Source organism: Chelon labrosus (genome assembly GCF_963514085.1).
Source record: "Chelon labrosus genome assembly, chromosome: 16".
In the NCBI taxonomy this organism is placed as follows: domain Eukaryota; kingdom Metazoa; phylum Chordata; class Actinopteri; order Mugiliformes; family Mugilidae; genus Chelon; species Chelon labrosus.
The window spans coordinates 26742651-26769596 of record NC_140349.1 but is presented as its reverse complement, the minus strand read 5'-3'; the positions used below and the strand labels follow the sequence as shown (position 1 = coordinate 26769596).

The following is a 26946-nucleotide window of genomic DNA, read 5'->3' as shown; positions in this document are numbered from 1 at the left end:
AAATTTGACCTACTAGTTTACTCTAAGGTTATGTTTGTTCAGACATTCACATGCAATGTGTTATCAGAATAACAACAAAAAAGGGTGAATAAATGCAATTCAGTGGGATTTTGCTCTTACAGTTTCTATGGCAAAGTGGCAGTGTTGTGCCTTCATAACACAACGACTTACAACATGGCTAAATAAATAAATAATATGAAAGGTTCAGTGAACAAAACAAATCCCCAAATGCACATTTTCCCCTTACCTTTGTGGTATTTAGACATTTTGGCAGTACAGACAAAGGTAGGAAGTATGTCTGAAACAACTGTTTCCAAAGTAGTTTTGAAAGCTTTAAAACAAGTCTTGACATATGTGACCACAAGTTGTACTTACATGATAAAATACAAAAATGTAGCATAACAAAAGTACAAGCACTTGTAAGTCTGTAAGTAAAACAGAAATATCTATTTGATGAATACCTACCATAAACTATTGGTCATACCAGGCCAAATAAGACTGTAGCTGTGAAGGATTTAATGACTCCCTAAATCATTTTCAATAATGATAATAAATCTCAAGATTAACACTGAAAAAAATATGGCAAACTATATGGCAAAAATCTGTCAGTTATAGCTTGGTCTCTGTTTCCAGCTGCATCTTATCTGCATTCAGTCTATTACTTACAAACCTTTTCCTTTTGGCCGAAGACCAGGATCTCACAGTAATTTAAAGCTTTAGGTTTGCAATTGGCTACAATACACCAGTGAGAAGTGAAGCACTTAGAATCATTAAAGCATTGTTTCTCATTGGTATTAGCGTCCGTTTTCTACTTTCCTACTTTTTTTCTTTTCCTTCTAGCAGCTGGGTCTTAGGGTCAGAATATGAGTTTGGCTTTAAAATCTTTTCAGCTTTAAAATGTAAAACTCACACTACTAGCTCAAAGACCATCAAAAGTAATCCTAATAAATATTTTTACATCATTCTTACCCAAACAAGGAAAACAGCTGAACATACCATGACCAATGTTGTCAAATCTAATAATAGTAATATTAATAATAATGCAAAAAGATGCATAAACATTCATTATGGCAACATTTTCTGTGCACAATATGAAGAACAAAGGACTGAACAGAGGCAGAGGAATGAAATGTTACAAACAGAATCAACAAATATTTTCCATTTCTAAAACTAGTTTAACCACTACACATTTAACACTACAAAAACAAAGACTTATGAGGTCTTCCATATCAAATTCACTTTTTGGTATTGCGTTGATGCTTAACAGAGGAATAAGTCAATGTTGTAATGCTGTTCTGCTTTGAGGAAGACTTTAACTCTCATAAGAAGTTAAGGAAAACGTTGAGGACTATACACTGATCAGGCATAACATTATAACCACGTTCCTAATATTGTGTAGATCTCCCTTGTGAATCCAAAACAGTGGTGTGGTGTCTGTGTCAGCCTGCATCATCCTGCTGGGGATGGCTGCTGCCATCAAGTATCAAGTAGTGTCATTGCTATGGGGTGGGCATGTCTGGTCTGGTCTAGGTGGGTGGTAAATGTCTAACAGCCACATGAATGCCAGGTCCAAAAGTTTTCCACCAGAACACTGTATTGTCACAAAATGGTCAATGTTATTTAACTCTCCTGCCAGTGGTTTTAATGTAGTGGCTGATCAGTGTTAAAGCTTGAGGCATACCAATACAATTTTTACTCTAGTATGTAATCAAAGTCATGCTGAAGTAGTTACATTTCCTAAGAGTAAATGCAAATTAATTTTAAGTAAACAACAAATGTAGTAAATCATTGTTAGTTGTATGGTTCAATATTCTTTGGTAAGTAAAAAAAAAACACACAAAAAACAACGACTAGTTTTGCAGTTCCCCAATTTTCCCTCAACGTTCACCAGCTGTTCATTATTAACACACATGTATTTTCAATTTGAGCAGAAAAATGCATGTTTATGTGCTATGGTTATGAGAAAGTGTAAATGTAAGGACTACGCGTGTGGGCTACGTGTGTTAAAAAATATTATTTGGTTACATTTTTTTTATGGTAGCTACATATTTGGCAAAATTCACCTAATTTAAAGAAAAATAAAGCAAGTATTATTTATAATATTGACATAAAACTTCTATCAAAATATCTGACATCTTTATTTGGTCACTCTTTAAAAGTTATTTTCAAGAGAGCTGTTGAATGAATGAAATAAAGAGTTTCATACTAATGGAATACACCTGGGATACACTCAGAATGTTTTCCAAATTAAAAGACATTAAAGATATTCATGAATACTCAAAAATTATTTTGGTTTGGGTTTAGTTAAAGCATTTTACACACAGGCAACCCCTTTCATCCAGGAACTGAACAAAACTGAATGTAAGTGTATTTCTCTAAATTTGAAAGGAACAAAACAAATGTTTACATCTTTGGGTATCATTCACCTTGGTTTTCTCAAAAGAATTTTCAGGCAGACACGGTGAAACATGAACCTTGTGCATGCATTTCTGGCAAGTATCACATTAAAACTTCTTTAGTCACCAATGCAATGCCACTGAGGTCCCAGGCTGACTATTTTGGCATCTGGAGAATAAACATGGCACCACGGCTTCAATCATTTTTGGCTTAGCTTCAGTATTCCATCAGGTTTGTGCAGCTCCAACAACCGTCCTGCTTTCTTTGATGGACTAGAAAATAGAGTGCTTGGCTTAAAAGTTTCACAATGAATTCTTCAAGAGGCCATATTTCCTATGACCAACATCCTCTGCACACATGTCTTTGGAGATGGACAAGTGGACATTTAAAAACCATGGATAACCATACGGTGGGGCAACAACAATCAGAGAAGCAACACTACATGGCATCCTTTGTAGTAATATCTTCTGATGGCACAGCGTTCCAATAAACCTGGCCATGTTGACGGAAACAAAAGGCGTCCTGGTTTGAACTGAAGCTTGTTAAGGCTAATGCCAATTTCTGGGACCGGAAGGTTTAGGCTTGCAACAGTAAAACTCAGACTCCACTGCTCCCCATAGTATTCTTCTTAGTATTCTTCTTGTTGAGCATTCTCTGGATGGGCCTAGTTGTCACCTGGCACGGAACACTGGGACTGGCACTCATCAAGTAAGTAGTTACTGAGGTGAAAGAGTTCTCTGGTTGAGGTAGGTTAGATAAAAAATCATCATCAGGCTAGCATTGGTCCCAGGTATGGCCCAGGCATTCTTGCCAGACAGAAGTAGCTTTTTTTTGAAGATGAGCAGCTTTTTGGTAAGAAGAAGAACATTAAATAATTCTATATTCTGTTTAGGTGGTTCCTCTAAATCTCACCTTCACAAGGTATTTGCAAAGGCCGCTATGTAACTGAGGCAAAATCAAGAGTTCAATCAAAACAGATCAAATGGAACGTTTCATGTAAGAATATTTGGCTTCAGTTGGTGTTTTAAAACCATAGTGCACATTCCCACATGCCAGTTTAGTAGATCTGATGGAGAGAACATTTTGGTTATGTAACACATATCTTTTGGAAAAATGGCTTGGCACACACTAGAAGAATAAGGATAGGACATAAACGGGTCACAATGTTTTTGAAGGTTTGTTCTGCATACATGTGCATTTGCACAGGCAGTAAAGGCTATAAGCTTTGGTTTGAGGTAGGGTTTAGGATGGGCCTAGGGTGGCAAAGGACCATCCTAGTCTAGAGTGTCTCCGTGCCAGGCAAATTTGATGAATGTTGCTCAATTATAACCTGGCATTGCGTTGGACGGATTACCTGCTGACAGAAGAAACACAAGAGAGAAGAAGGACAAGTCATACATCAGTAGAATGAAATTATTTATGTCCACTACATCACCAATAGTTTTACTTACTTGAGAAGTAGTATCATTCCAAACAACTATTGGAACTCTGAATTTCGTTTGACTATTCTCCTTTATTCAAAGTTTTTGTTGTTTTGGCCAGCCTTTTTAGTTTTTTCTCAAGATGTTTAGAAATCATATTTTTGAAGAATTATCTGATTAAAAGGTCAATACATTAAAAGTAGTTTAAATGTCATTAAATTTTAATATTATTATGACCATGGACCACACTGTAGATTGGTAATCAGGAGTCAGTAGCGCTGAGGGAAGCACACAGGGCATTTATAAACAGAGAGGTTCATAAAGTACAGACTTGTCCACTGAGTTGTTTTGACAAGATTTGACAAATTTGACTCTGAAGTCCAAACTCTGGAGGACAGGACAGCAGTACAGTCATTTGGTAATTTGAAACAGCAGTGCACTTGCTAACACCTGCAAAATGCATTTTGAGATATCTGGCTGTCTCAAGTGAAGGCTGTCAATGTGACTGAGTAACCAACAGATCAAGCAGACAGCTTTTACTTCCCATGTGATGCGTGCATTAAAAAATTAAAAAAGCTAAATTAACATTGGAAATCATATGATTAATTAATTAATTAATCAATGTTAAATATTTGAACAGCCATAGTTAAACACAGTCCATACCGACATTAAATCAGCATCTGAAACCTCCAGTAAAGAGATTTAGTTTTAAATATCACAGCCAATCAAGAGGCAATAAAAAGAAAAAAGGTACTCACCACTGGGATCTAAAGCTGCTGCCTTTTTGTGTATACCTGTTACTACCTCAAACATGCAATTTAGTTTCACTGATTTATCCAAATTCATTATTTATTATTTAATCCAGTATAAACTTAGTATTAATTAGCAAGCCTGGCGATTATGATGAATCAGTAATTTTAACTGATGTAAAGATTTCAGCGGAGTGACTCAACAGATCTGCGACTGTGTTGGATGATAACCATGAGACTGATTTCCATTGAAGGGATAAATGCTAACCTCTACTTGATCATTTGGGCTCTTCAACAGTTATCTGTTTAAAACACTTAGCTAAAGCACACTGAAGTTCAAGAGAACTTTTACTTTATCATTCATTAACTTATTGTACTTGGTTTTTAACAGAGTACTTTGTTTGACTAAGACACCTTTTCAAAAATGTTATGTAATTGTACTTAGAGAAAGAAATGGTACAATAATTTCAAACAAACTGTGACTACCTGAGAAGCTGACTCTACTCTGAGGTGGCTGCCTCCATCTTTAGGGTTGCCATCGTGTCTTGTGGTGATCCTTTGTACATACCAGCTGTCCTGTGTTCCTTTACTGCAAAACAGGCTGCGAAAATGTTCCGGAATTTAATACAAATATTGTTTAACTTTACCTCAACAATTCCTGAAGTAACATGGTCCATCTATACAGCAGTAAATATGATGGTGTTCATATTATAATGCATTGTTATAATTTATAGCTTTTTTTATTGCAAAGATAACAAAAAGAGAAAAGAATATAGCATGTGAACTGGCACATACCTGCGACGGTATCCACACAAGAAGAGAATGCAGAAGATGATGCAGGCAGTGCCAATATGAATGCCAATGATGATGCTGCCCAGTGACGCCTCTCCAGCTCTGCACTTGCAGAGACTGTCTTCTCCTGAGAAAAACACAAACATATAAACATACAGAAAAAAAAAAAAAAGCACTGATGAGAAACATTCTCATTATGGGGGAAAAACTCAGATATGATATACTATCATTATTGGTTCTAGTATTTTACATATTGTTGATAGAATTCAAGGCAAATATCAGACATGCCATATAAATAATGTCAATGGCAGTTACTGTCTGGTGGTCCTTTGTCTGGATATTTGCTGGCAGCTGTTTTAGTGTGAGAGCAAGCAAAACGACTGTAAAAATATATATATATTCATCCTGATTTGGTAGCTACCTTTACATGGACACTAGTATTCCACCAATGATTGGAATAATACTTCATGTAATAACCTCAATTGGACTGGCCCGATTCATGCTCCGACGTGATTCTTAATTTTCAATTTTCTATCATAATATTGATTTTTGTATTCCAATGATCTCTGATATCTGCTGTGAAAATATCTAAAATAAACTATTTTCCGAGGTATGCTTTTCCAAAACTACAGGTCATTTAACTTGAAGATAAAGTCTAATATGAAACATGTTTTCAATCATAATGATTAAAAGGTGTGTTAAAGAAGTAAATGAACATAACACATGTTTGGGTAATGTCAAATTATTCATTAAAATCTGAGCTTCCAAGTTATTGTGCGTACAGCTGTACTCAGAGTACAGGCTGAACAGGCTGTGCTCATACTCACCAGTGGCTTGGTCACTCATGCCTTCCCCAGCAAGTGACACCAGTCTCTTCGAGCAGTCACTCTCGCCATTTCCATTGTAGGCCACCAGTTTTATTTCGTACACTGCTCCTTGATCTGAAACAGAGGGATCCACACTGTCAGTAGGTGTATTTAGTGTGTTTGGTGTAATTCAATTCAATTCAATTCAATTCAGTTTTATTTATATAGCGTCAATAACAATACAAATCGTCTCAAGACGCTTTACAAAAACCCGGCCTGAAACCCCCAGAGCAAGCCTGAAGGCAACGGTGGCAAGGAAAAACTCCCTTTTAACAGGAAGAAACCTTGAGCAGAACCCAGCTCATATGGAGGGACCCATCTGCCTAAGGCCAGCCGGGTACAGACAGAAGAAAGAATTCACTGGTAATAACACCAGTGAATGTCCGCTAAGAAGGTTTGTTCTTTGCAAGACCTGTAGACTACTCTGACTTATTGTATTGGAGATGCTAAGACAAGGGAGAAAAGAAAACTAGATTTATGGAATTATTACAATAATCCACTCATTATTAACAGTTTATTTCCATATTACATGCACTTCTTAGGTATGTGGTCTAGGATAAGATAGGTTAAGACGTTTTCCTTTTCACTATCAAATTATATATTTTTTAATGTTCATTTATCATTTAGCACTCACTCGTATTGCTGTTTGTAAGTTGTATTTACATTGTTACACATTCAGCTGAGCTCCTGCTGTCTGATGACTGTTTGTGTGTGTTCATGTGTGTGTTTACATGTCTGTACCACCATCTCATTGATGTCACCTAGTGGGTCAACCTGATATTACAGTAAATCAACAATTTCTTTTCTGATGGTTACACAACATGTTAACTGATTAACAATCAGTCTTTAACATCCAGTGTTCATCCCGTTTAATGTACAAGGGAAAAGGAGGTTTCGGTTAAGTACTTATACACTGTATGCTGGTGCAACAAAGAGAGAGACTAACTAACAGACACAAAAATATACAGAAGCGCTATGGCTATCTTTGTGAGTACATTCACATGGTACATTCCTTTGCCCCTGAGGGTTATCACAACATGCTTGACCCCAACCCTTAACCTAATTATAGCCTTAACCCTAAAACCAAGAGAGCTGTAAGAAAGTTAGAGAATGTCCAAAATGTTCTCACTATGATGATGATGAAAACTTCTAATAATAAACAGGAGTGTGTACTTGTACAAAGAGCATGTAGAACAATACAAATACTTACCCAGGTTAGAGATGGTGTGGGCATTGATGTGACAGGACAACTGAACTGGCCCATGATAAACAGAATGGGGTACCCTTCTGTAGGAGAGCTTAAAGCCCTCAGCTTTTCCAGCTTTACTGGGAAGCTCCCAGAGGACCTGCACAGCGCTGGAGTTCAACACTTTTGTGAAGTATGTGGGTGGAGTCGGTACTAGATGGAGCAGAAACAACAAAAAAAAAAAAAAAATGAGAGTGATGACAAATAATGCTGATTAGAGAAAGAAAACAATAGCATAGTTCCTCAAGGAGTTAATGAAAAAAAAAAAAAGTTTTTCTGTGGTTATGTACCATAAAGATATTTCATGAATATGAAACTGAAGAAAAAACAACAATAACTAAATTATTTTAAAATACTGACTATTTATGCAACTGATGGATGACAAATTTTAATATTATTGCAAAGTAGTTTTAGATTTTATTAATGAACACCATCAATTAAATAAATACTTTCTGAGATGATGTAAACACTAATAAACACTATTTTCACTGTTGACTCTCTCTTCTTTGTTTGAACAATGATCAATACATTTCACATTCATATCAAATATGAATAAAAATGAACCTGGAGACAGGATCATGGTCCCCCCATAGGTTTCATGAGTGTCGTATGTTCTTACCACCCCCTAGTGTTGTGGCAACCACAGTGCGGGACTGCTGACTGGCTCCTAATGGGGAGTAGGCCTTCAGGTAGAGGGAGTAGGTTGTGGCTGGTTCCAGGTTGGTCACATCATGCTGAAAGGTGCCCTTACTTATGGCTTCCTGTAGCTCCAGGCTGTCAGGCTCTAAATCACAAACACATATTTAGTTGAATAAAACTAAAAAGCCTTTTTTCTGTTGTAGTCCAGATATTTTTGTAAGGACCAATTTGAGATTTAGCCCAGGTCTTCACAACTACTGTAAGACAATTAACTGTGTGTGCTGACACTCACCTCCTATTTTACGGATGTGCAGGACATATCCGATGATGCCGTCGGTGATGTTGGCGGTTGGCTCGCTCCATGTGATCTGCAAGGTGCTGGCGGACATCACTGTGGCTGTGAGCCCATGAGGGGCAGTAGGCAGGTCTTTAGCCTGGGCCACAGCCAGACGGGCACTTGCCTGGTTGGTGCCAGCGCTGTTCTCAGCAATGCACTGGTAGATAGCCTCATCGTCGAAGCCTATGCTGGTCAGAGCCAGAGTGCTGCATAGATAACACACACAGCGGCATTAGTTCACAGCTGCTCAAAGGCTAATCATTTCACTGCAGTGTTAAAAATATTTTTCACAAAGATAGACGGACACATACATACATTGTCATCCTGCCGTTAAGCAGGTACATCCAGCCCTACTGCTCCTACACTATACATCTTTCAATGCTAGTGTTACTACTACTACTACCGCAGTTATACTACTTCCATCTACAATGGCCAGTGATGGACTTATGGATGGATTTATTAACACAGAAAATACTGCAGTTAAACAATCCTGTACAGAGAAATTAGTTGGATACTGAGAAATCTTTCAACCACATCATATGCCCTATAGCTTAACTGCACAACACAACATTTACATTTAAAATGTTACAACAAGTGTAGATATCTGAAACAAGAAGTTGTGCAAGTAATGCAAGTTACACAGCAATATGTACAGTGTACTATGTATGTGAAATAAGGTAATGTAACTGTTTAAATATAAAGATGTCACCATTCATACTGCAGAGACACTACTGATATGACATTCCACGAGCTGGTTGAAATTGTATGACATCCTAATTCAGTGACAGATTACACGCCGGTCATCAAGACGTCCATACATCAACTATAACATGAACTATTCCTTTGTAAACATTTTACTAACATATCTTGAACATTTTTATTGTCTATGTTGGAGAGACTAAATTCATCACTAAATGATTAATGATTAAATGTTTAAACATTTGCATCACAGTACATCACTGCCATCATGTACCTGTTATTATTGGTTAACTTGATGTTTTGCCCAGGCATCAGGACTTTGCCATTCTTCAGCCAGATGAGGTGAGGCTCCGGGACACCCTGCGCCACACAGGTGAATACAGCACTGCCCCCTGCGGGTCTGGACACAGACTGCGGCCACTGCAGGAACTCAGGAGGAGCTGAGGGAGAACAGAAAGGGAAATGAGACGAAGTACCTAGAGCAAAATAATTTGCTATCTAAACCACGTGCATCACTGAGATGCGCATCATATACATTGGTCCATAGCATGCACGTAATGCACAGAATTGAATTACTGTGGTGTAAAGGCGTTAGGTGGTGTTTAACCATGTATGTGCAGAGACATGATCAGAAGTAATTTAATATATGACCAGTTAACACAGTTATTTTTCAGAGGGATCATAACAGCAACTCAAACCACAGATACTTAGCTGAACAAAAACTTAGCCACAGGCTGTGAGACTGCCTTAAAATGATTTTTATTTGCATCGTGTTTCTTATTTTTGTAGTTTTAACTATGTCAATACAATGACCATTATCAGTGACAATGACATCTGACTTATGTCTAATGTTAATCTACACTGAATCTGAAGGGCATGGAAAACAAGACTTATGAAGCTGCAAACCATCAAAGAAACCCAAAAGTCAGACTTTTATGCAAACTGCTACAGCAAAAAAGGAGGTCCGGCTGCTACAGATTCTTTTTGACTGGGCATCTAAAAATATACCAACACATTTACAGAACTGTTCATTTGAAAATAATCTACAATCATTAAAAATAATACAATATTACATTAATTAAGGGTCCATGCAAATGAAGTTGCAGGATCCCTATTGATTTTGTTGTGATTATTATTATTATTATTATTATCATTATTATTATTTCTCTTTTTCTGCATAGCTAAAGTGTCTGCCCAGGACAAACTGCAAGGGTGAAAGGCATCAAACCTGGTAACTTGGTAGAAGTCCTAGCATGTCACTTTGCCAAGGTGTCAATACACATGCCTGCAGCTAGGTGGCGCTATAATAATTTACATTTTGCCTCATATCTCGCGAACCGTGTGCCCCAGAAACAAAATTCTTTCTCCCTCTGATTCCTTAGATAGCACTGGTTCTAATGGACTAGGACACTTTGAAAAAAATGCAAAGTAAGCAAAATCCACTCCTCCTAGTACGTTCATCTAGTTCTCACCAAACTTGGCATGTATCATTTATGAACAAAGATAATGAAAAGTTCTCTAAAGAACTTTAGCAGAGTTATTAATTACAAAGTTAATGGCTAATTATTTATTACGGCGTGGCGCAGTATAACTTCAAAGCTCATATTTTGTGAAGTATATACCCAAACTTAATCAAACTTCATATCATTGATAATAATATGATTCTGTACAAGCACCCCAACTTTTGTGACCCTTGGTCTCAAGGGGGCGCTACAAAAGCAACATTTCAATATCTCAAAAACTGCAATAGCTAACTTCATTAAATTTGGCATACACGATCTGTAAAATATTGTGTAGACATATCCAAAAAAGGTTCAAAAAAGGCAAATGAAAAAAAAGGGTCGTTAGAGCACCATTCATAGGGAACACAGACTGAAACAAATCTTCACTCATCTGAGTCAAAACTCCCCTTGAAAGGAAAAAGAGAAAGTTATAACGGCAGCCTGCAGGTGCGTGGAGCTGTGGGGCTTGTTAGCCAGGCCTAGTGTTGATATATTTCTTTCACCCATTTGGCATAACCACATGGTCCAATCCTTCCCCACTATTTATGCTTCAAGAATGATTTTCATTTGCTTTGGTACTTAAATCAATTCTGATAAGTTTGCTTTACACCCAGACTCGACTTCATTCTGTGTTCGTCCCTAAATTATCCTTGTTGTTGCTGATACGCTTATACAGGAAAATGTATAAAGTGTATTTAATCCATCAGTCTGCAAAATGGCTGACCATGCTTTGTGTCTCGTTTGTGACACCCTGGTTGCCTTCACCCCTTTGCTGGGGAGGCCGTGCATCTTTCAGTCCTACTAAATTAACTCTGAGGCCACACCTTCTTTCCCCTCCCTGTCTGCCTGCTGTGACCATCTCCTCCCTCCCTCAGCCATTTTCAGACATATGCCTGTAATCCTCCTGTCAAGGTCAGAGGTCAGAGGTTGCAGGTCATTCTTCAACCCCCTTCCCTTTGACTGAGCTCCCCTCCACCTGCATCATGCATTGACCAGCCAGTTTCCCCTCCCCTTTTTGGCCCTCCATATGTTATCGTCTTTGTCCCTTCATTGTTACCACATCATTGCCATTGTGAGTGTGGACAGACTGTGTGAAATGTCAGACCCCAGCTCATCTCACAAGTAAAAGTCACAGTCAACATTAATCCTCTCTCAGCTTGTACTTGACTACAGGCGCATAATTAAAACATTCATCTTTACTAACAGTCATGTTGGGACCATGGGAAATCTGCAGATGAAGAATTTCATAATGTGATGTTGAAGGCAATTGTTACTGTAAAATGCCTTTACTTGCCATTGACAGTCATACTTATTTTACGGTCACTACAAAGGTACCGCATACCACCTAGTATACTGCCTGATCTGCCGGAAGAAACCCTAGCTCCTCTATTGTTCTCTCTTCTCCCTCTCATCGCACGCTCTTTACCCTCCAATGATCCACAAGAGTGGTTCTCTCCAGATGTCTTTGCAACTATTTGGCAGTAACACAAGAGCTGTGTTCTTGTGTTGCCAGGTTCTACTGTGAACATATAGTTAAATGTGGCAATTGCCATCAATAACTAAGAGTAAACAAGTTATTCAGACAGTAGCCACAATGTCACCAGTTACTATCAACAACACGTGTTGTATTCTTTTGAAGACCGATGGTTTGCAAGAGGAGTAAATGAAGTCATCTATGTAAAATTGGAAAGTCCTTCTCTGAATAGCATCTCTGCCCCATAGGTTACACCTTAAAGCTGGTTTGAATGGGGGCTACTCCAATGAAAGCATTTATACCTTTGCACCGATGTATCGTCACTGTTCTGTAATCATGCAATAAAATGCTAGGTGGTTTCTTTGTGCACTTCGTACAATAGTGAGTGGAATTGGATGGCTCATTATGAAGATGAAGTTAATAAATGTGGATCAGCTGTAACTATCACTGAGATCATTGCAGCACAGAAATCAGAGAATACATCGGTGTAGATGGTGTGTAAGGGGCTGAACAAAAGGCCAGGCATGTGAACGAGGAAACGCTTTTCGGACATTTCTGGAGAGGTGCACGTCTAGTTACACGACTATTAATCAAGCTTCATTCACATCTTGAGCCTGGAAAGTTTCTGGCTATTATCTGGTAACTCAAACATAAGCCCCACAGTCATGACACCATATTTATGCATTGGAACTTCAAGTTGTAGTAGTTTTATAATAGATGATCAGACTAAAAGAAAAGTTAAAGCAAAGACAGAGCAAAGATTGTTAAATCTAAAAACACATTAGGACTGAATGCAAATAAGTTGGATTTTTAAAATGCCTACTGCGGTATAAAGTAATACGTTCAACATTACACACCTTTAGCAGTAGAAATCATTTTGTGTTAGCAGACAGCCGAAACCTCAAGCTCTTTGTCTTTTCTCATGTCCCAAAAGAGAACAATTGGATCAATAAATCAATGAATATATTAAAATTCAGTCCCTTCCCCCTACTCTACACAAGAGGTAATGCCAATCACTGTCAAAGAGTAATTGATGTAAATATAGAGTAGTATAGATAGAATGTAAGTATTGATAGGCCAGATTAAAGAGTTAGCCACAAGACATGCTGGATGCATAAACGCAAAGCTTTATCCATCCAAGATGTTGTAACAATCTGATATACATAGATATGATAGCACAGGAATGTATTTCTAGAAAAACTGGTGTTGATGGAGCTCTATTGGACCAGTAGAGAACTAAATCATTTAAAAAAAAAAAAAAACACAAAACTAGTGTCTGTTTGGCCTCACCTTGAACCACCAGGCGCCCAAGTGCAGTACGCCTCATCCTGGTGCCGGGACGATTGGCAGCACACACGTACACACCAGAGTGCTGCAGGGAAACATCTGAGATCATCAGATTCCCTGTCCCTAGAACCTGGATACCCTCCACCCCAATGGAGCGTCCATCTGATAGACAAGAAAGAAAGAAAGAAAGAAAGAAAGAAAGAAAAGTTTAATCAGCCTTCACCTACATGAATTCTAATACACTTGGCATTTATGTCTTGCATCATCCAACCACATGTTGGCAAAGTACAGGTGAACACTCATTTTGCACAACAATTTCACATCTTGCTTTGAACACATGGGAGTACTTGAAATCACCAGAAAATAAAAAGGTCTCTTGTACTTTTGGTGATGAACAGCCAGAAAAGATAAAATCTATATTGTCTATTCATCAGAGTGAGTCTTTTAATGTCTATTGTCCTTATAGCTGTTATCTGACTAAACTAATAAATAAAGTATACAAGAATTAATTAATCAGTTAATAAATGAAATGACTGAATATGTGTAATATGGTAGTAATATGGTAGTTCCTCAATTGTGAGTGGGCCCTTATTCATATTTATAACCATAGTGGAGCTTTGCTGTGCAGTGACATCGCTATGTTAATGGTTGATACCGGGTTTTGTGCCTGTCCCTAAGATAACTAGCATTATGGGTGGTAATCCATTTATAAATCATTGTCTAACGAGTCTGTTAGTGAGAGAGATGTCACTGCTCATTACAAGTTCCAGCACTTAGAATGATCTGAAGTTACCTAGCCTGCTCCAGGAAACAATAGGCTTTGGGTTTCCTGTGGCGATGCACTCTAAGATGGCAGTCTCATGGACAGTGATGGTTAGATTTTGGGGTCCTGAAAGGATAACTGGCTCCTTGTAGGTTCGGGGAGTTCCATCTGGAAGGGTGAAAGAACATAAAAAGTAGGTGAAATGACAACATACACTGGCACAAAGACTATAGACTGACATAAAGACTAGACTAAAGACTATATCCACGTAAGAAAATGTGACAGTTTTCTTCTTTTTAATTAATGTATAATTAATATATATTTGCTTCACAAAACTGTCACCAAAGCAAAAGGTGGCTACTGCGATTAATTGGATTTTATTTTTCACATTTAAACAACCATGTTTTGTGGGACTGGTTGCAATAGCTAGATAAAATAAACCCATTTATAGTCTATGGTATTAACCAAGCTTAAGAAGACAGCAAGGCAGCAAGCCCTGATGGTGTCAGGCAGAGAGTACCCAAAGACTGTGGCCTCCAACAATATGAAACAAAAGGTCCTCATTCTATGAAAGACATCCTGCCTTTTTCCCATTCCAAATACACCATAGCCCTGTGTTTCGAGCAACAACAGACCCATTGTATATTTTTTACACATCCCATTTTGTTATTTTTATTTTACTTATACTCAATCAATCAATAAAATAACATGAGTCTAAATAACGTTTTTCTCAACAGTTTACTTCATAAAAGTATTCTGTGTGCTACACAACAGTCCACTTACCTGTGACATTAAGTGTGGCGTCTTGACTGTAGCGAGTGTTGGCAATGTTTGTGGCAACACAGCGGAAAACGCCTGCATCTGCCTGCCTTACCCCCGTCACTTGGAGGATTCCCATTGGTAAGAGAGTGTACCTGAACAGAAATTTAATGTCAAATGGCAGGTGAGGCACTGAAAGCTATTGCCATTATTATAAAACTATTAATATGTCCACAATAAGCCATTAACATTCTGTACTTTGTAGTTAAAAATACAAAAAGACTCAAGCACAAATTTTGAATAATTTTTCCTTTAATTGCATTTCATTTATCCATATCATTTACCACTAAATATGTATGACAACTAGATGTGAACTAAAGTTATCTATACAAAATGTATAGATAAGAGCTGAAGAGTGATAAAAACATGTATGGATGTCTTGGTGTTTTTGGCATTGACTTCCAAAATCTGTAAATTTAAATGGGCAAATCTGATAGCAATCTTGTGGGACAAATAAAGGTTTTCTTATTCTTATTCTTATTAATATTCAAAAAATACAATTCCTACAACTACATATTGTACATATGTAGTGTGTATAGTGTTACCTGCTGTCAGTGTTGTTGAGCAGTACTCTGTCTCTCTCCCAGGTGATTTTGGCCTCAGGCACGCCATTGATTTGACACTGGAAGCGAGCAACACCTCCCTCATACACAGACATGGACACTGGGTGGGTGTGGAACTTAGGAAGTGCTGGAGTAAACCACACAAAGACAACACTTTTAATGAGGGAAATTCTCATTAATATTAACGTTAGTTTTGAATGCTCAACATCTTGAATTAGCCATTACTTCCTTGCTTAAGCATAAGTGTTGAGCAAGAAACAGTTGCCATCCTTTCCCTGCTCTGTTGTATTCAGACATACTGCTCTGCTGTACTTACGCTCCTCAGTTTTGTCTAAGAACCATTTATAGTAAATGGGTTCCCAGGCAAGTATTGCAAGTTGGAAGAGGGTTGATTTGTTTGTCAATGAGAAACATTTTGTTAAATGTCTTTTAAACAGATACATGAATAAATATACCTGACTTAATTAGTCTTGGTTACATCTCTATTTCTATATATACGGTGCTGATTTCTGTTCAAGTGGAGTGTAGAAGTGCAATAGAATAGAACAGAATTATTAAAATTATTTATAGCCGTTGCGGCTGTAAGCTGAAATTTTTACATACATTTTGCTGACTGGACAACATATATTCTCACCACATTATGAATTACCACTGTATAAATGTGGTGTGGTGGAAAATGATATTAACAATTCTCCACATATATTAATTTACATGGAGACATACAAACTTGTGTCTGTACTACTTTTGAGTTGAACTTGGCCATAAAACATTAGTGATAAAAAGTAGCTTTATACCATGAGGATCTGCAGATGAGAGATCATCACCATGGTAACTCACTGGATTTAAGTAAAACCATGACACAAAGGCTATAATTCTCCTGGGTTACTCATAAACCCCCTACTCAGTAAGACATTGAACCTCATGAAACAGTTACATTGGAGGTGTGAAGAAACAGTAACTGTCATTTTTCAACATGTTGACTTCTTAAACAGAAATGTGATGTGAAAGCCCATAGCTATTACATAGAAACGTTATTCAGATTACAGCTTATGTAATTTGAAACAACAATATAAAGCTTAATGTGAAAGCTGGCAATCAAACCAAAATGACAAATGACTTACTCTGCCTTCTGTACCTCATTTTACCAGGCATAACTGCATCGCACCTCTTTCTCTGTAAGTGGTGCCATAACTATGAGAACCCCTTTGTCAAACGACAAATCTTCGGGGTGGGAACTCATGATCTCTGTATTTCCAATTTTCTGACAGTATATAATGACTTTCTGACAGTATATAATGTATGATAAGGCCTAAAAACCTGTCTGCACTGGCAAGTGAAAGAACATGACAATTTTGTTCTTGTAATAATTATTTAATATCTCCCATTCTTTATCACAATAAGAATTAAGGGGAAAAAGGGGGTGTCATAATGTTCCAAATCCAAAGTTAACAATAGAACGGGATCTTTGTCATTGAACTCATGGATCTCACTCAGCTCATTTGAACTGCAAGAATTCCTTCTTGTCTCTGTGTATCATTTGTACTGTTCCAATGCACATACTGTACATACTGTGGCACAAAAAAGTATAGAGATTGCAACACCCCTGAGTAATGTTGGTCCATCTATTACTTACATGCCAAATGGACTTTTGCCTTCCGACTGAGCAACATGCCATAGCGATTTTGAGCAGCACAGTCATACTCTCCCATATCTGCATCGCTCCCCTCCCTGCGCTTCTGGAAGCTCTGAATTAGCAGTGTGCCATTTTCCAGTACCCGGACACGTGATGTGGTGGATAAAGGCACTCCGTTTTTACGCCATGTTACTATGATCGGCTCCTCGCCCTGCACCCGGCAATCCAGCATGAGTGGACGCTCCCTCACCGCAATCACATCACTGGGTTCCAGCAAGAAAGACAATTCTGAGGCCAGACAGCCAACTGCAGACAAAAAGAAAAAAGAATGGTTATTGGAAAGAGATTGACTTCAGTGGTATTTCTAATTATCTGCTGTCTTAACATTATAATTTCTTATACAGTAAAAGGGTCAACTAAACTCAGATTTATACAGCATAATCCCATTATACAATTTATGACTTTTGGGTTTGTTGACATTTGCTACTCTCAATATGTTTTTGTTTCGTTATCATATGATTCCTTTTAGGCCTCTTGCTTGTTATTAACTTGTCAAATCAAATAATATGATTACATACGCAAGTCTACTGACATTGTGTGTATCTAAAAAGATAACAGAATTCAAACTGTAGCAGCACATTTGCGTTCCAGTTTAAAGCAAGCAGTTTAATGTTGTTCTTCAAAGTATGTACCTTTTCAGTCGAAAAATAAACGAGTCATGATAATCTAGTCAGGGAAGACCCATCCTTTGAGTCGTATAGGGAATAGAAACACTGAACTACAGAAGAATTATGATCGATTAAAGCAAATTCAACTTTTTATCTCAAACCTCCCACGGTTCCAGAGACAATACCATAAAATGGGTGTTTCTGTTGGACACAAAACCTAAGAAACCCTATGGAAATAACAAAATAAAATTCACTTGATGTATTTATTTTTGTAGCCTGGAACAATTTTACTGAAGTGCTTCACCCAGAGAGGCTAAATGACAGTTGGCCATGAAGCCAGAGAGGGCAATAACAATGCCTGAGCTTCTGGAGGAGAACACTGACAAGGGTTGCTGGGGTCAAGTTAGAAAGTCTCCAGTGAAACAGGGCCAATAGTGACAATAGTATATTGACTATGTTTATTTGCACCCAACCCCCCGTAACCTCTGTTAAAGCTCCCATCAGCCACAATACAAAGTGTACCATCTGCCCCTTCTTATGCATCTACCCCACCCTGCACCCTGTCTGCCGCTTCCCAGAGACCCAGAGGTGACTTTCCCATGCCACCAGAGCTCTCTTCCTCACCCTTGTCCCCTCTTTTCAGTGACCTTGGTGACACACCCAGTCTTTCCCATTTTCTCGCAATCTTTTGTGGTGTTAATGTCCTTGCATGCAAAGAACCTTGAACTCTTGCAGTAGGCGCTTTCCTTCCCAGCTGTGAAGAGTTAAATGCTCCCTGTTGCACTTGAACTAGCAAGATGCCTTATCAATGTCACTATCGAGGCTTGTTTCAATCCAGCTAAATATACACAAGCTTTTGTTGTTCGGCCACCACCAAGGCACCATTCCACACACAGCAGCTTGCTGTTGAACTTGACTCTGGACTGCTAGTGTTGCTAGTGTGTTTAACATTTCGGTCAGTATACAATATATACAGTACTCTTCATTCTCTCTCTTAATTTTGTTTTACTTAAAAACCACAAACGTAATTTCTCAATTACATCTGATTTAAATGGCTGACAGTTAGGAACATGCTGTATGTGTTTGGACATAGACACAATTTGTTATTTTAGCTATTTGTCAAGACATATTTGAAATTCAGGGCTTAAAATTAGTTGGGCAATTGACTCATATGGTGTTTTATGGATAGGTGTGGGATATTTCTTTATTTTTTAATCAGTTGAGTAGATAAAAGGTCTGGAGTAGTTTCTGCATGTGACAATGACTCGTTTACACAAACGTGCCAAGGACTGGAAGCAACTCAGGGTTCAGTGTCTTGCTCAAGGACACTTTGGTATGTGGTCCATCCACTGAGGATTGGACCGATGTGATATGTGGACAACCTACTCTACCTACTGAGCTACAGTCACCCCCAGCTTATAATAAGCCTATAATCAAGTACAACCTATTTCAACAATGTGTTCCTTTCAGTACAATGCAGTCTCATCCGACACCACCTCAGACCAAGCTCGGGAAACCACAGTCAACTGAGAAGCATTATTCTCATAAACATAGGATTAATTATTATTAACTGAAGGCCAAGTAAGCACTGTGTTAGATTGTACATGTCTCCCAAATAAACGGCAACCCACTTCAGTTTTGTGCTAACTTGACTGGAGCAGTTAATTGTACTCTAGGAAAGTTCCAGCAAGCTGAACCTGCATTAAGTGTGATTAAGTGCATAGAATTAGAGATTGGACAGGTCTATAATGAGTTTTTTTTAAACAGAGGGGGTTGTCCAGGAACCCCAACACTCGCACCCACTGATTTTGACCTCAAGCTCCTCAGAGGTCATGAGGGAGTCAGAGGTGTGCATGATGGATATGTAAATGAGGGTGGGGGTGGGTGAGTTGCTGTGAGGAGATGGGGGCACTTGAGTAGAGCCTCAACTATTCTCCCAGACACTGCCATTGTTTAGCGAAGCTACTGCCCCTGAACTTAACAGATCTCTGACCACCCACAATAAATAAGGGCCAGACAAAGAGCAAAGAGTCCTAATCACTATACAAAAATTCTTCATCATCTCTCCCCCTTTGGACACTTTGGTTTGAAATGCAATATTGGAGGGCTGCATCGATGTCTGTTAGGAATGAGAAACAGCGTGAGAACTGAGATCTATATCTAATGAATTCTTTGTAGACTTGTGTTTTTGAGTTAGTCAGACACTTCTTATTTTCCCTTACCACTGACCTTTCACTGTTAACATTGTCAGAAGAGGAAATAGTTTCAACAATAATTATCACTTTACTCAGGCAAAGATGTACATGTTCTATCCACCACAGTTCAAACTATCAAACCTGTCATAGGGTAGATAGAAGGGGGGCCCTAGGGGGATTGTGGAATAATGTTGATATACTGTAGGACCTTCATAGGTGTAAGGAGGTTTATGGTTTTCTTTGAAAAATATACCATAAGGTAGCCAGTATTCCAGAATTCTGCCCACCTAGTTACTAGTAAATAAACAATAATGAACAAAGTTAAAGAAAGTAACATCCAGTCTTTACAGGGTATAAACTCTGTTAACATTGTTAACACAACAAACAAAGAGACGTCAGCCTCTTTTCTGTTGCACTGTAAGAAACAGCAACAACAAACCTTGTACGCCTGCTGTGGATTAAACCAAGGGGGTTATCTGATGGCCTAATCTATTGCGGAACCTTTGTGAGTGAGACTGAGTGAGGTGGGCTAAAAGGGGGTGGTTCTGGAAGACACAGCCATTGGCAGCTGTAGGTGGAGTCTCTTCTAGACACATATCTATAATGAGGTCCAAAAATCAGCGCAGACTAGGGGCAGTGTTATGGAGATGTGGGTGTTAGGGTCAGGTCAATCGAAACAGAGGACTTTGGGGGAGGTGGAGGGCGGGGGATAGTTATTGTCCCCCCCCCCCCACAGACTGCTCTCCTGACCCAGACCCTTACACATACACACACACACACACCCATACACACTCACTCAGAGATCAGAGGTCAGTGACTCTAACCCCTTTCTGTAGTCTGAGTTAAAGACAGACCTCCACCATCTGCACTGCTCCCCATCTCTGAGGAACTTGCTCAGTTTTATTCACAAATAAAACATTTTCGTCTGCCCTTTTACAATTTTTTTTGTCATTTTGCACACACACACACACACACACACAAACACACAAAAAATATCTATTCAATGCCTTTCACTGCCATGGTGTTGATTGGAAGAAAGTGACACAAAGACAACTGAATATGCAAAGTATTCTCCGGCCTAAAAGTAACTGCATTGCATACATTCAATAGCAGTTTACTGAAGATTGCCTACTTTTCACAAACACTGCAAGATGTGGTTGAAAGCTAAGGAAAGAACAATATATAGCAATATTTCAAATGCATAGTTTTTTTTAGATAAACAATGTTTTTTCTCTCTCCAGTTACCATGCAATTTACAAGAACTTCATATGGGTTGAGCTGAATTGATCATTCACTGTTGGTTGGTAATGACAACAGAGCAAAAAGCATTTTTTTCCCCAATTCACAACAACTAAATAATATGTGTTAAACAACGCTTACAATGTACCAGTATCACTGGAAAACAAAGCTTAATGTACTTACATAAAAAGTATAAAGCTGTGAGACAGGTGTAATAGATTGCTCGTTTCATTTTTGGTCTTCTTCCCTCCAGGCTTCTCAACGTTCAGACTTTTTATCCTCAAAACCTCCAGAATCAAAAATGTTAAAAAGTAATCCAAATGGAACGGCAGCTTATTCTGTGTCCTATTTATATTTTCTTTGGCGTCAAAGCAATATACATGCTACATTGTTGTTTTAAAGCATTGGTATGGTCCTGTTGTCCAGTGTTTGGCCATGTCCAAGGCCATGTCCAGAATGACTCTGACAGTGGTGCGAGGAGGATACCTCAGCCTGGACAAATCTCATTAGTTAGTCAGCTTCATTGTTGTCAGTGAATAGGAGCTGAAATAGCGGTTTTCATCAGCCACTGACAGGTTGGTCCCCTATGAACCTATCGCAAACCCGGAGTGACAGAAGGGTGGAAACTCGGCCTGGGAGGCATGATTGATATTCATTTAAACCGAGAGCTTCTGGATGGCCACTCAGCCCCACCCCACTCCCTGATGTGGTCAGACTAAAGCTGTGACCATAAGCTGCTTTACAAGCAGCTGTTGTGAGACAGGAAAATATTATGCATATTAAATACTGGCTATCCATTGCTATAAGCTTGTTTGAGGAAGGTCACATCAATGCTATACCACTAGAAATAACATTTCAGATACGATATAGATATATAGATATACAGATGCAGCACACTTAGAATTTCCTGAAAATGATCAATTTGTTTTGTTTTATTTCCATTCATTCAGGTGGATGGACAGGATGCGAATAAGTGGCAGTGTGGATAAATTTGTGGATTTCATTGTAATAGAACAAGGCTGGGATGGGATTGAGTTTTGAAGGGCAAAACAACAGTTGGCCTGCAGTACGGCCTACATCTGCCCGGATGAGACATATTACAGGCCTAAGAAAGACAAGGAAGATCCTGAAAGAATTTTAGCTATTTTGAAGGACTTATATGGCTGTACTAGTCCCTATAATATACCGAAGGAGAGTTTATTTTCTAGGAAACAGCTGGAACCCATTTTCCAATCCTGATGGAAAAGATTTTAGAAAAACTAACATTATCAGTCTCCCAAAATGCATCATGCAAATGCTATTTTTACGTATTACCATTACGTATTTTTATATAGTTTCTCTTGTCTACCATCTCATCTCATCTCATCTCATCTCATCTACTACTATTTTGCATGATAATATTTAGGATCCCTCTCTTTTTGTTAAAAACAATACATCAATTTTTCATAATAAGTAATAAGTAATTCAACATCCAGCAGGCAATTCAGACATCCATTTCAATCCTTCCATCGTGGACTATGCTGGACATTGAAGGCTCTATGTTGGACCTTGAAAGCTCCAGGTTTTTCCACAACTGATGCCTTTTTGTGGTTTTGGCCATGAGGGTCTGAAAATGGACTGAAAAGGGGGCTTTTCTAAGTTAAAAAGCCTTCAACTGAACCAAAATGCTGCAGAGCACTGAAGAGAATTAGCACAAGAGGTCATATTTATCCAATTTCCTCTTCTCTTCTTTGCTCCCTGTAAAATTCTGAATAAAATTTAAATTTCTTGTCCATTACAAGTGCCACCGGTAACACTTACAAAACGCACACTATGACAAATTAGTAAAGCATTACTAAATATTCAGTCATTATTTATATAGCCAAACTAAGTAATAGTAAGCAGTTTATAAATGCAGTTATAAATTATTCCTAATTCATATGCATCTCTGTAACGTGTTTAATAATGGTATTTTCGCACACCTGACCCTAACCCTAAAGTGAGGATATTTATGCCTTGTGAAGCATTTATAAATGAGATTTAACAATGCAAGACGTTCTCAACAGAAAAACGAGACAAACACAACCCAGAGAGATACGACACAGAAACATTTATTGCAAATGTACACTTAATGTAAAATGAAGAAACATCAGCAATTTTCTGTAAACTCGATTGCTAAAACACAAAACCTGGTTCCTGTAGCACAAAAACCCAAACCCTTCGTCATTCCCAGGAGCACACACACATTTCACCTGTTTGCACACATCTCAATATTCAAAACTCTTTCTGCAAAACCTTACACAAAAGTGGCCAAATAAATCATTCATTGCACTATGTGTTCATTCAGCAAACACATATTACCGTATAGTGATTATTATCATAACCTAAACTCAGAGACCACACCCTTCTCCAGGTGAAAACACTCAGCCTAAAAACTGTTAACACACCAGTCAGGACTGGGGGTCAATAAGTAGAGCCTAGAGGCATGTTCATGTCCTTTGGAACAATGGATCCCAACCACGCAGAGGTTGAGAGACAACAGAGAGGACGGGGACGAGGAAGAGGAAGAGGAAGAGGAAGAGGAAGAGGAAGAGGAAGAGGAAGACGAAGAGGAAGAGGAAGAAGACAAGCATTGGAGGCAGGCAGCGATTGCTCACTGCTGAGCAGGAGACTGCCTTGGTAAATATGGTGATTGCCAATAATGCCATCACTTTGAGGGAGATTCAAACCCGCATTTTTGAAGACCAGGGAATATTTCAAGAGACTAACAGCATATGCCTTTCCACCATTGACCGGGTAATACAGCAGAACCACATAAGGACGAAGCAACTTTACTGTGTGCATTTTGAGCGGAATTCCGACAGGGTTAAGGAGCAACGATTCCAATTGCTATACTGTACAGAAATGCTATATTATGTAAAGACCCCTCTTTCATTCCAATACACACAGTACTGTGTTTGAAGTTAAATGTGTGTTTTTTGACTCCTGTAGACAGTCTTTGAGATGGATGCAATGGCTTACCCTTATGAATACATCTTTATCGATGAGGCTGGGTTCAATCGCACAAAAAGGAGCAAAAGGGGCCGCAACATCATTGGACAGCGTGCAATCACACAAGTTCCGGGCCAGAGGGGAGGCAACATCACCATGCGTGCCGCCATTAGCAATCGTGGCATTCTCCACCGCCATGCCATTCTGGGTCCATGCAACACTGCACTACTCCTTCAGTTTCTAGATCAGCTGCACAATAACATTCTCCAACAGGAAGGGGAGCCAGGGCAACTAGAGCAAGCCCAATATGTTGTCACTTGGAATAACATGAGCTTCCATCGGGCTGCTCTGGTTCGCACCTGGTTCAATGACGACCCCAGGTTCAGGGTCCTTTTTCTGCCAACTCCCCTTTTCTGAATCCAATAGAGGAATATTTCTCAGCATGGTGGTGGAGAATCTATGACCACAACCCATACACACAGCACAATCTCCTGGAGGCAATGGTGAATGCCTGTGAGGATATTTCTCTGGAATCTATCCAGGGTTGGATCCGACACACAAGGGGATATTTCCCACACTGCCTGGTGGGAGAAGACATAATGTGTGAGTTTTTAAAATTGTGTGTGAAGATTTGAGAAAATGGTGAGTTGTTCCAGGAATTGTCTAAGCAATTGAGAAAAACTGTAAATGGCACTAAACCTCAAGAAATAATTACTTTAGAGGTGGTTTTACAGAGCTAGTTTGAGATCTGACTGCCACTTTTAGTGCTCCCTCTTTCATACGTCATCAATAGACCCTTATACAGCCTTATGTCACGACTGCGTCATGGCAGAATAGGACATATGAATTAATTATGAATTATGAACTAAGTATAAATCATTTATAACGACATGTATAAACAGCTTACTTGTGTCTATTAATGTAGGAGTGATGCTTTATAAATGATGAATGAATATTTACTAATGCTTCAAATCGTGTAGTGATTATAAAGTGTTACTGCTACATCTACTATATTAGCCCAATAGAACTCTTCGTCTTAGAATGTGGATCCTAGAGTTTCCAAAAGTATATTGGGAGACAGAGCCTATAAGGTTCCTCTCCAGTGGAACCAACTCACAGCTCTTGTTCAGGAGTCGGGTACCCTCTTTACTTTTATGGTTAGGCTTAACCTTCCAACTCAGTGAAGTTTACAGTTAGTGCTAACTTAGGTAACAGTTAACTTGTGCATAGGGATTTATCATGATGCGCACCATAGCCTCTAATCTCCTGGTTTTCAGGCTATGGGTACTCTCTTCTCTGGCTTTATTCATCATTTTTAACCATTTTCAGTCTCCCATGTATCATGTACTCTTGCTTGTACCTTGTATATATTTTGAATGTATGCTTTATCCACTTATTACTTAACTCACTTGTTTTTGATTCTCTCTTCTCCTCATCTTCTCTCCTTCATTCCCTACTATCCCACCTTCCCAAATGCTGATTGTCACTAGCACTATATAAATAAAATAGAAATTGAGTAAAGTTATTAAAAATCAATTTTCATCATTAAAATATTAATCCAAAATGTACAATTCAAGTTCAGGGAGTTTTACTAGACTTACACATTTGTTGCAACTAATGTAAAAAGTTAATATCTTCACTGCTCAGGTTTTGAAATTCAGTTTTCAATATCTAGGTTTATGACTCAGGCATTGCATATAATTTAGTGAGATTCCAGATAAAAATATATAATTTTCTTTATATTATAAATTAGATTTTATTTTTAAATATAGTAAATTAAATATAAATACATTAAATGGGTTAGTCAATTTCTTTTTTGTTATATTAAAAACACTGAAGATTAAAAAAAATAAAATTTTGTGGCCCTAACTGTCTTTGTCAAAATTGCAGAGATTTGGGAACCAAAAATTGAACCAGCTCATTGTTTAAGTTCAGCCCCCTTAAAAACTGTTTTTGGATAAAAAGCTTTTTTGTCATTTGGACATGCACAGATAAGTCCACTTCTACTCTTCACCTTTTTACTTGTTTCATTTAAGCTTTGAGGAGAAATGACAAGTGTATGAAGTCAGTGGCGATTATCCAAGCTTTTTTTTTTTATGTATTTAGTGCATTTTAAATACACATTCTTAGACTCTTGAGTAGAAAATTAAAGAATGCATATAAGGCAAAGACCATTCAGATCAAGATGCAGAAAAGTCTATTTAGATTTGAATGGGTATAAATCAAATATAGAGTGAATCAAGAAGAGGTCTCTGTGCTTTGGTGCTCTTCAGGATCTTGTCCAGAGAGCATCTGTCCTTCTCAGGGACAATTTTTGTCCACAGGTTCAGAAAGTCCTTGAGTAAAGGCAGTTCCTTGAAGACCATCTGCCCATGGTGTCTGTGGAGCATTACGTTTTTCATTCAGACAGATGTTAAGAGGAAATAATTAATTAATGCAGCTCTAAACCATGACAAGCCAGTTTCTAGAACTCAGTGGCCCACCTCACTTTTGGTGCAGCGTCCACAGACATTTCGGAGAGAGCAACACTCGGGCTTTCTGAACCTGTGGACAAAGATTATCCCTGAGAAGGACAGATGCTCTCTGGACAAGATCCTGAAGAACACCAACGTACAGAGGCCCCTTGTGTCTTCACAGCCTTGGTTGAGGCCGACTAAGAACATGTAATGTTACTATTGATTCACTCT

General features: G+C 38.5%; 1 protein-coding gene across 1 annotated transcript; it reads right to left on the bottom strand.

Annotated features, from left to right (window-relative positions):
• Positions 1-2991: 2991 nt before the first annotated feature.
• Positions 2992-21521, bottom strand: LOC311501780 (immunoglobulin superfamily DCC subclass member 3-like; the record flags this gene model as incomplete). The annotated part of the gene is made up of 14 exons (XM_084563782.1): positions 2992-3754; positions 5054-5168; positions 5363-5486; positions 6187-6300; positions 7436-7624; positions 8091-8255; positions 8403-8653; positions 9421-9586; positions 13413-13571; positions 14203-14340; positions 14956-15086; positions 15537-15681; positions 17188-17493; positions 21473-21521. The coding sequence occupies 14 exons, from the start codon at positions 21519-21521 to the stop codon at positions 3677-3679; spliced, it is 2130 nt and encodes a 709-aa protein (XP_084419908.1). The 3' UTR covers positions 2992-3676.
• Between the last annotated feature and the right edge of the window lie 5425 nt (positions 21522-26946).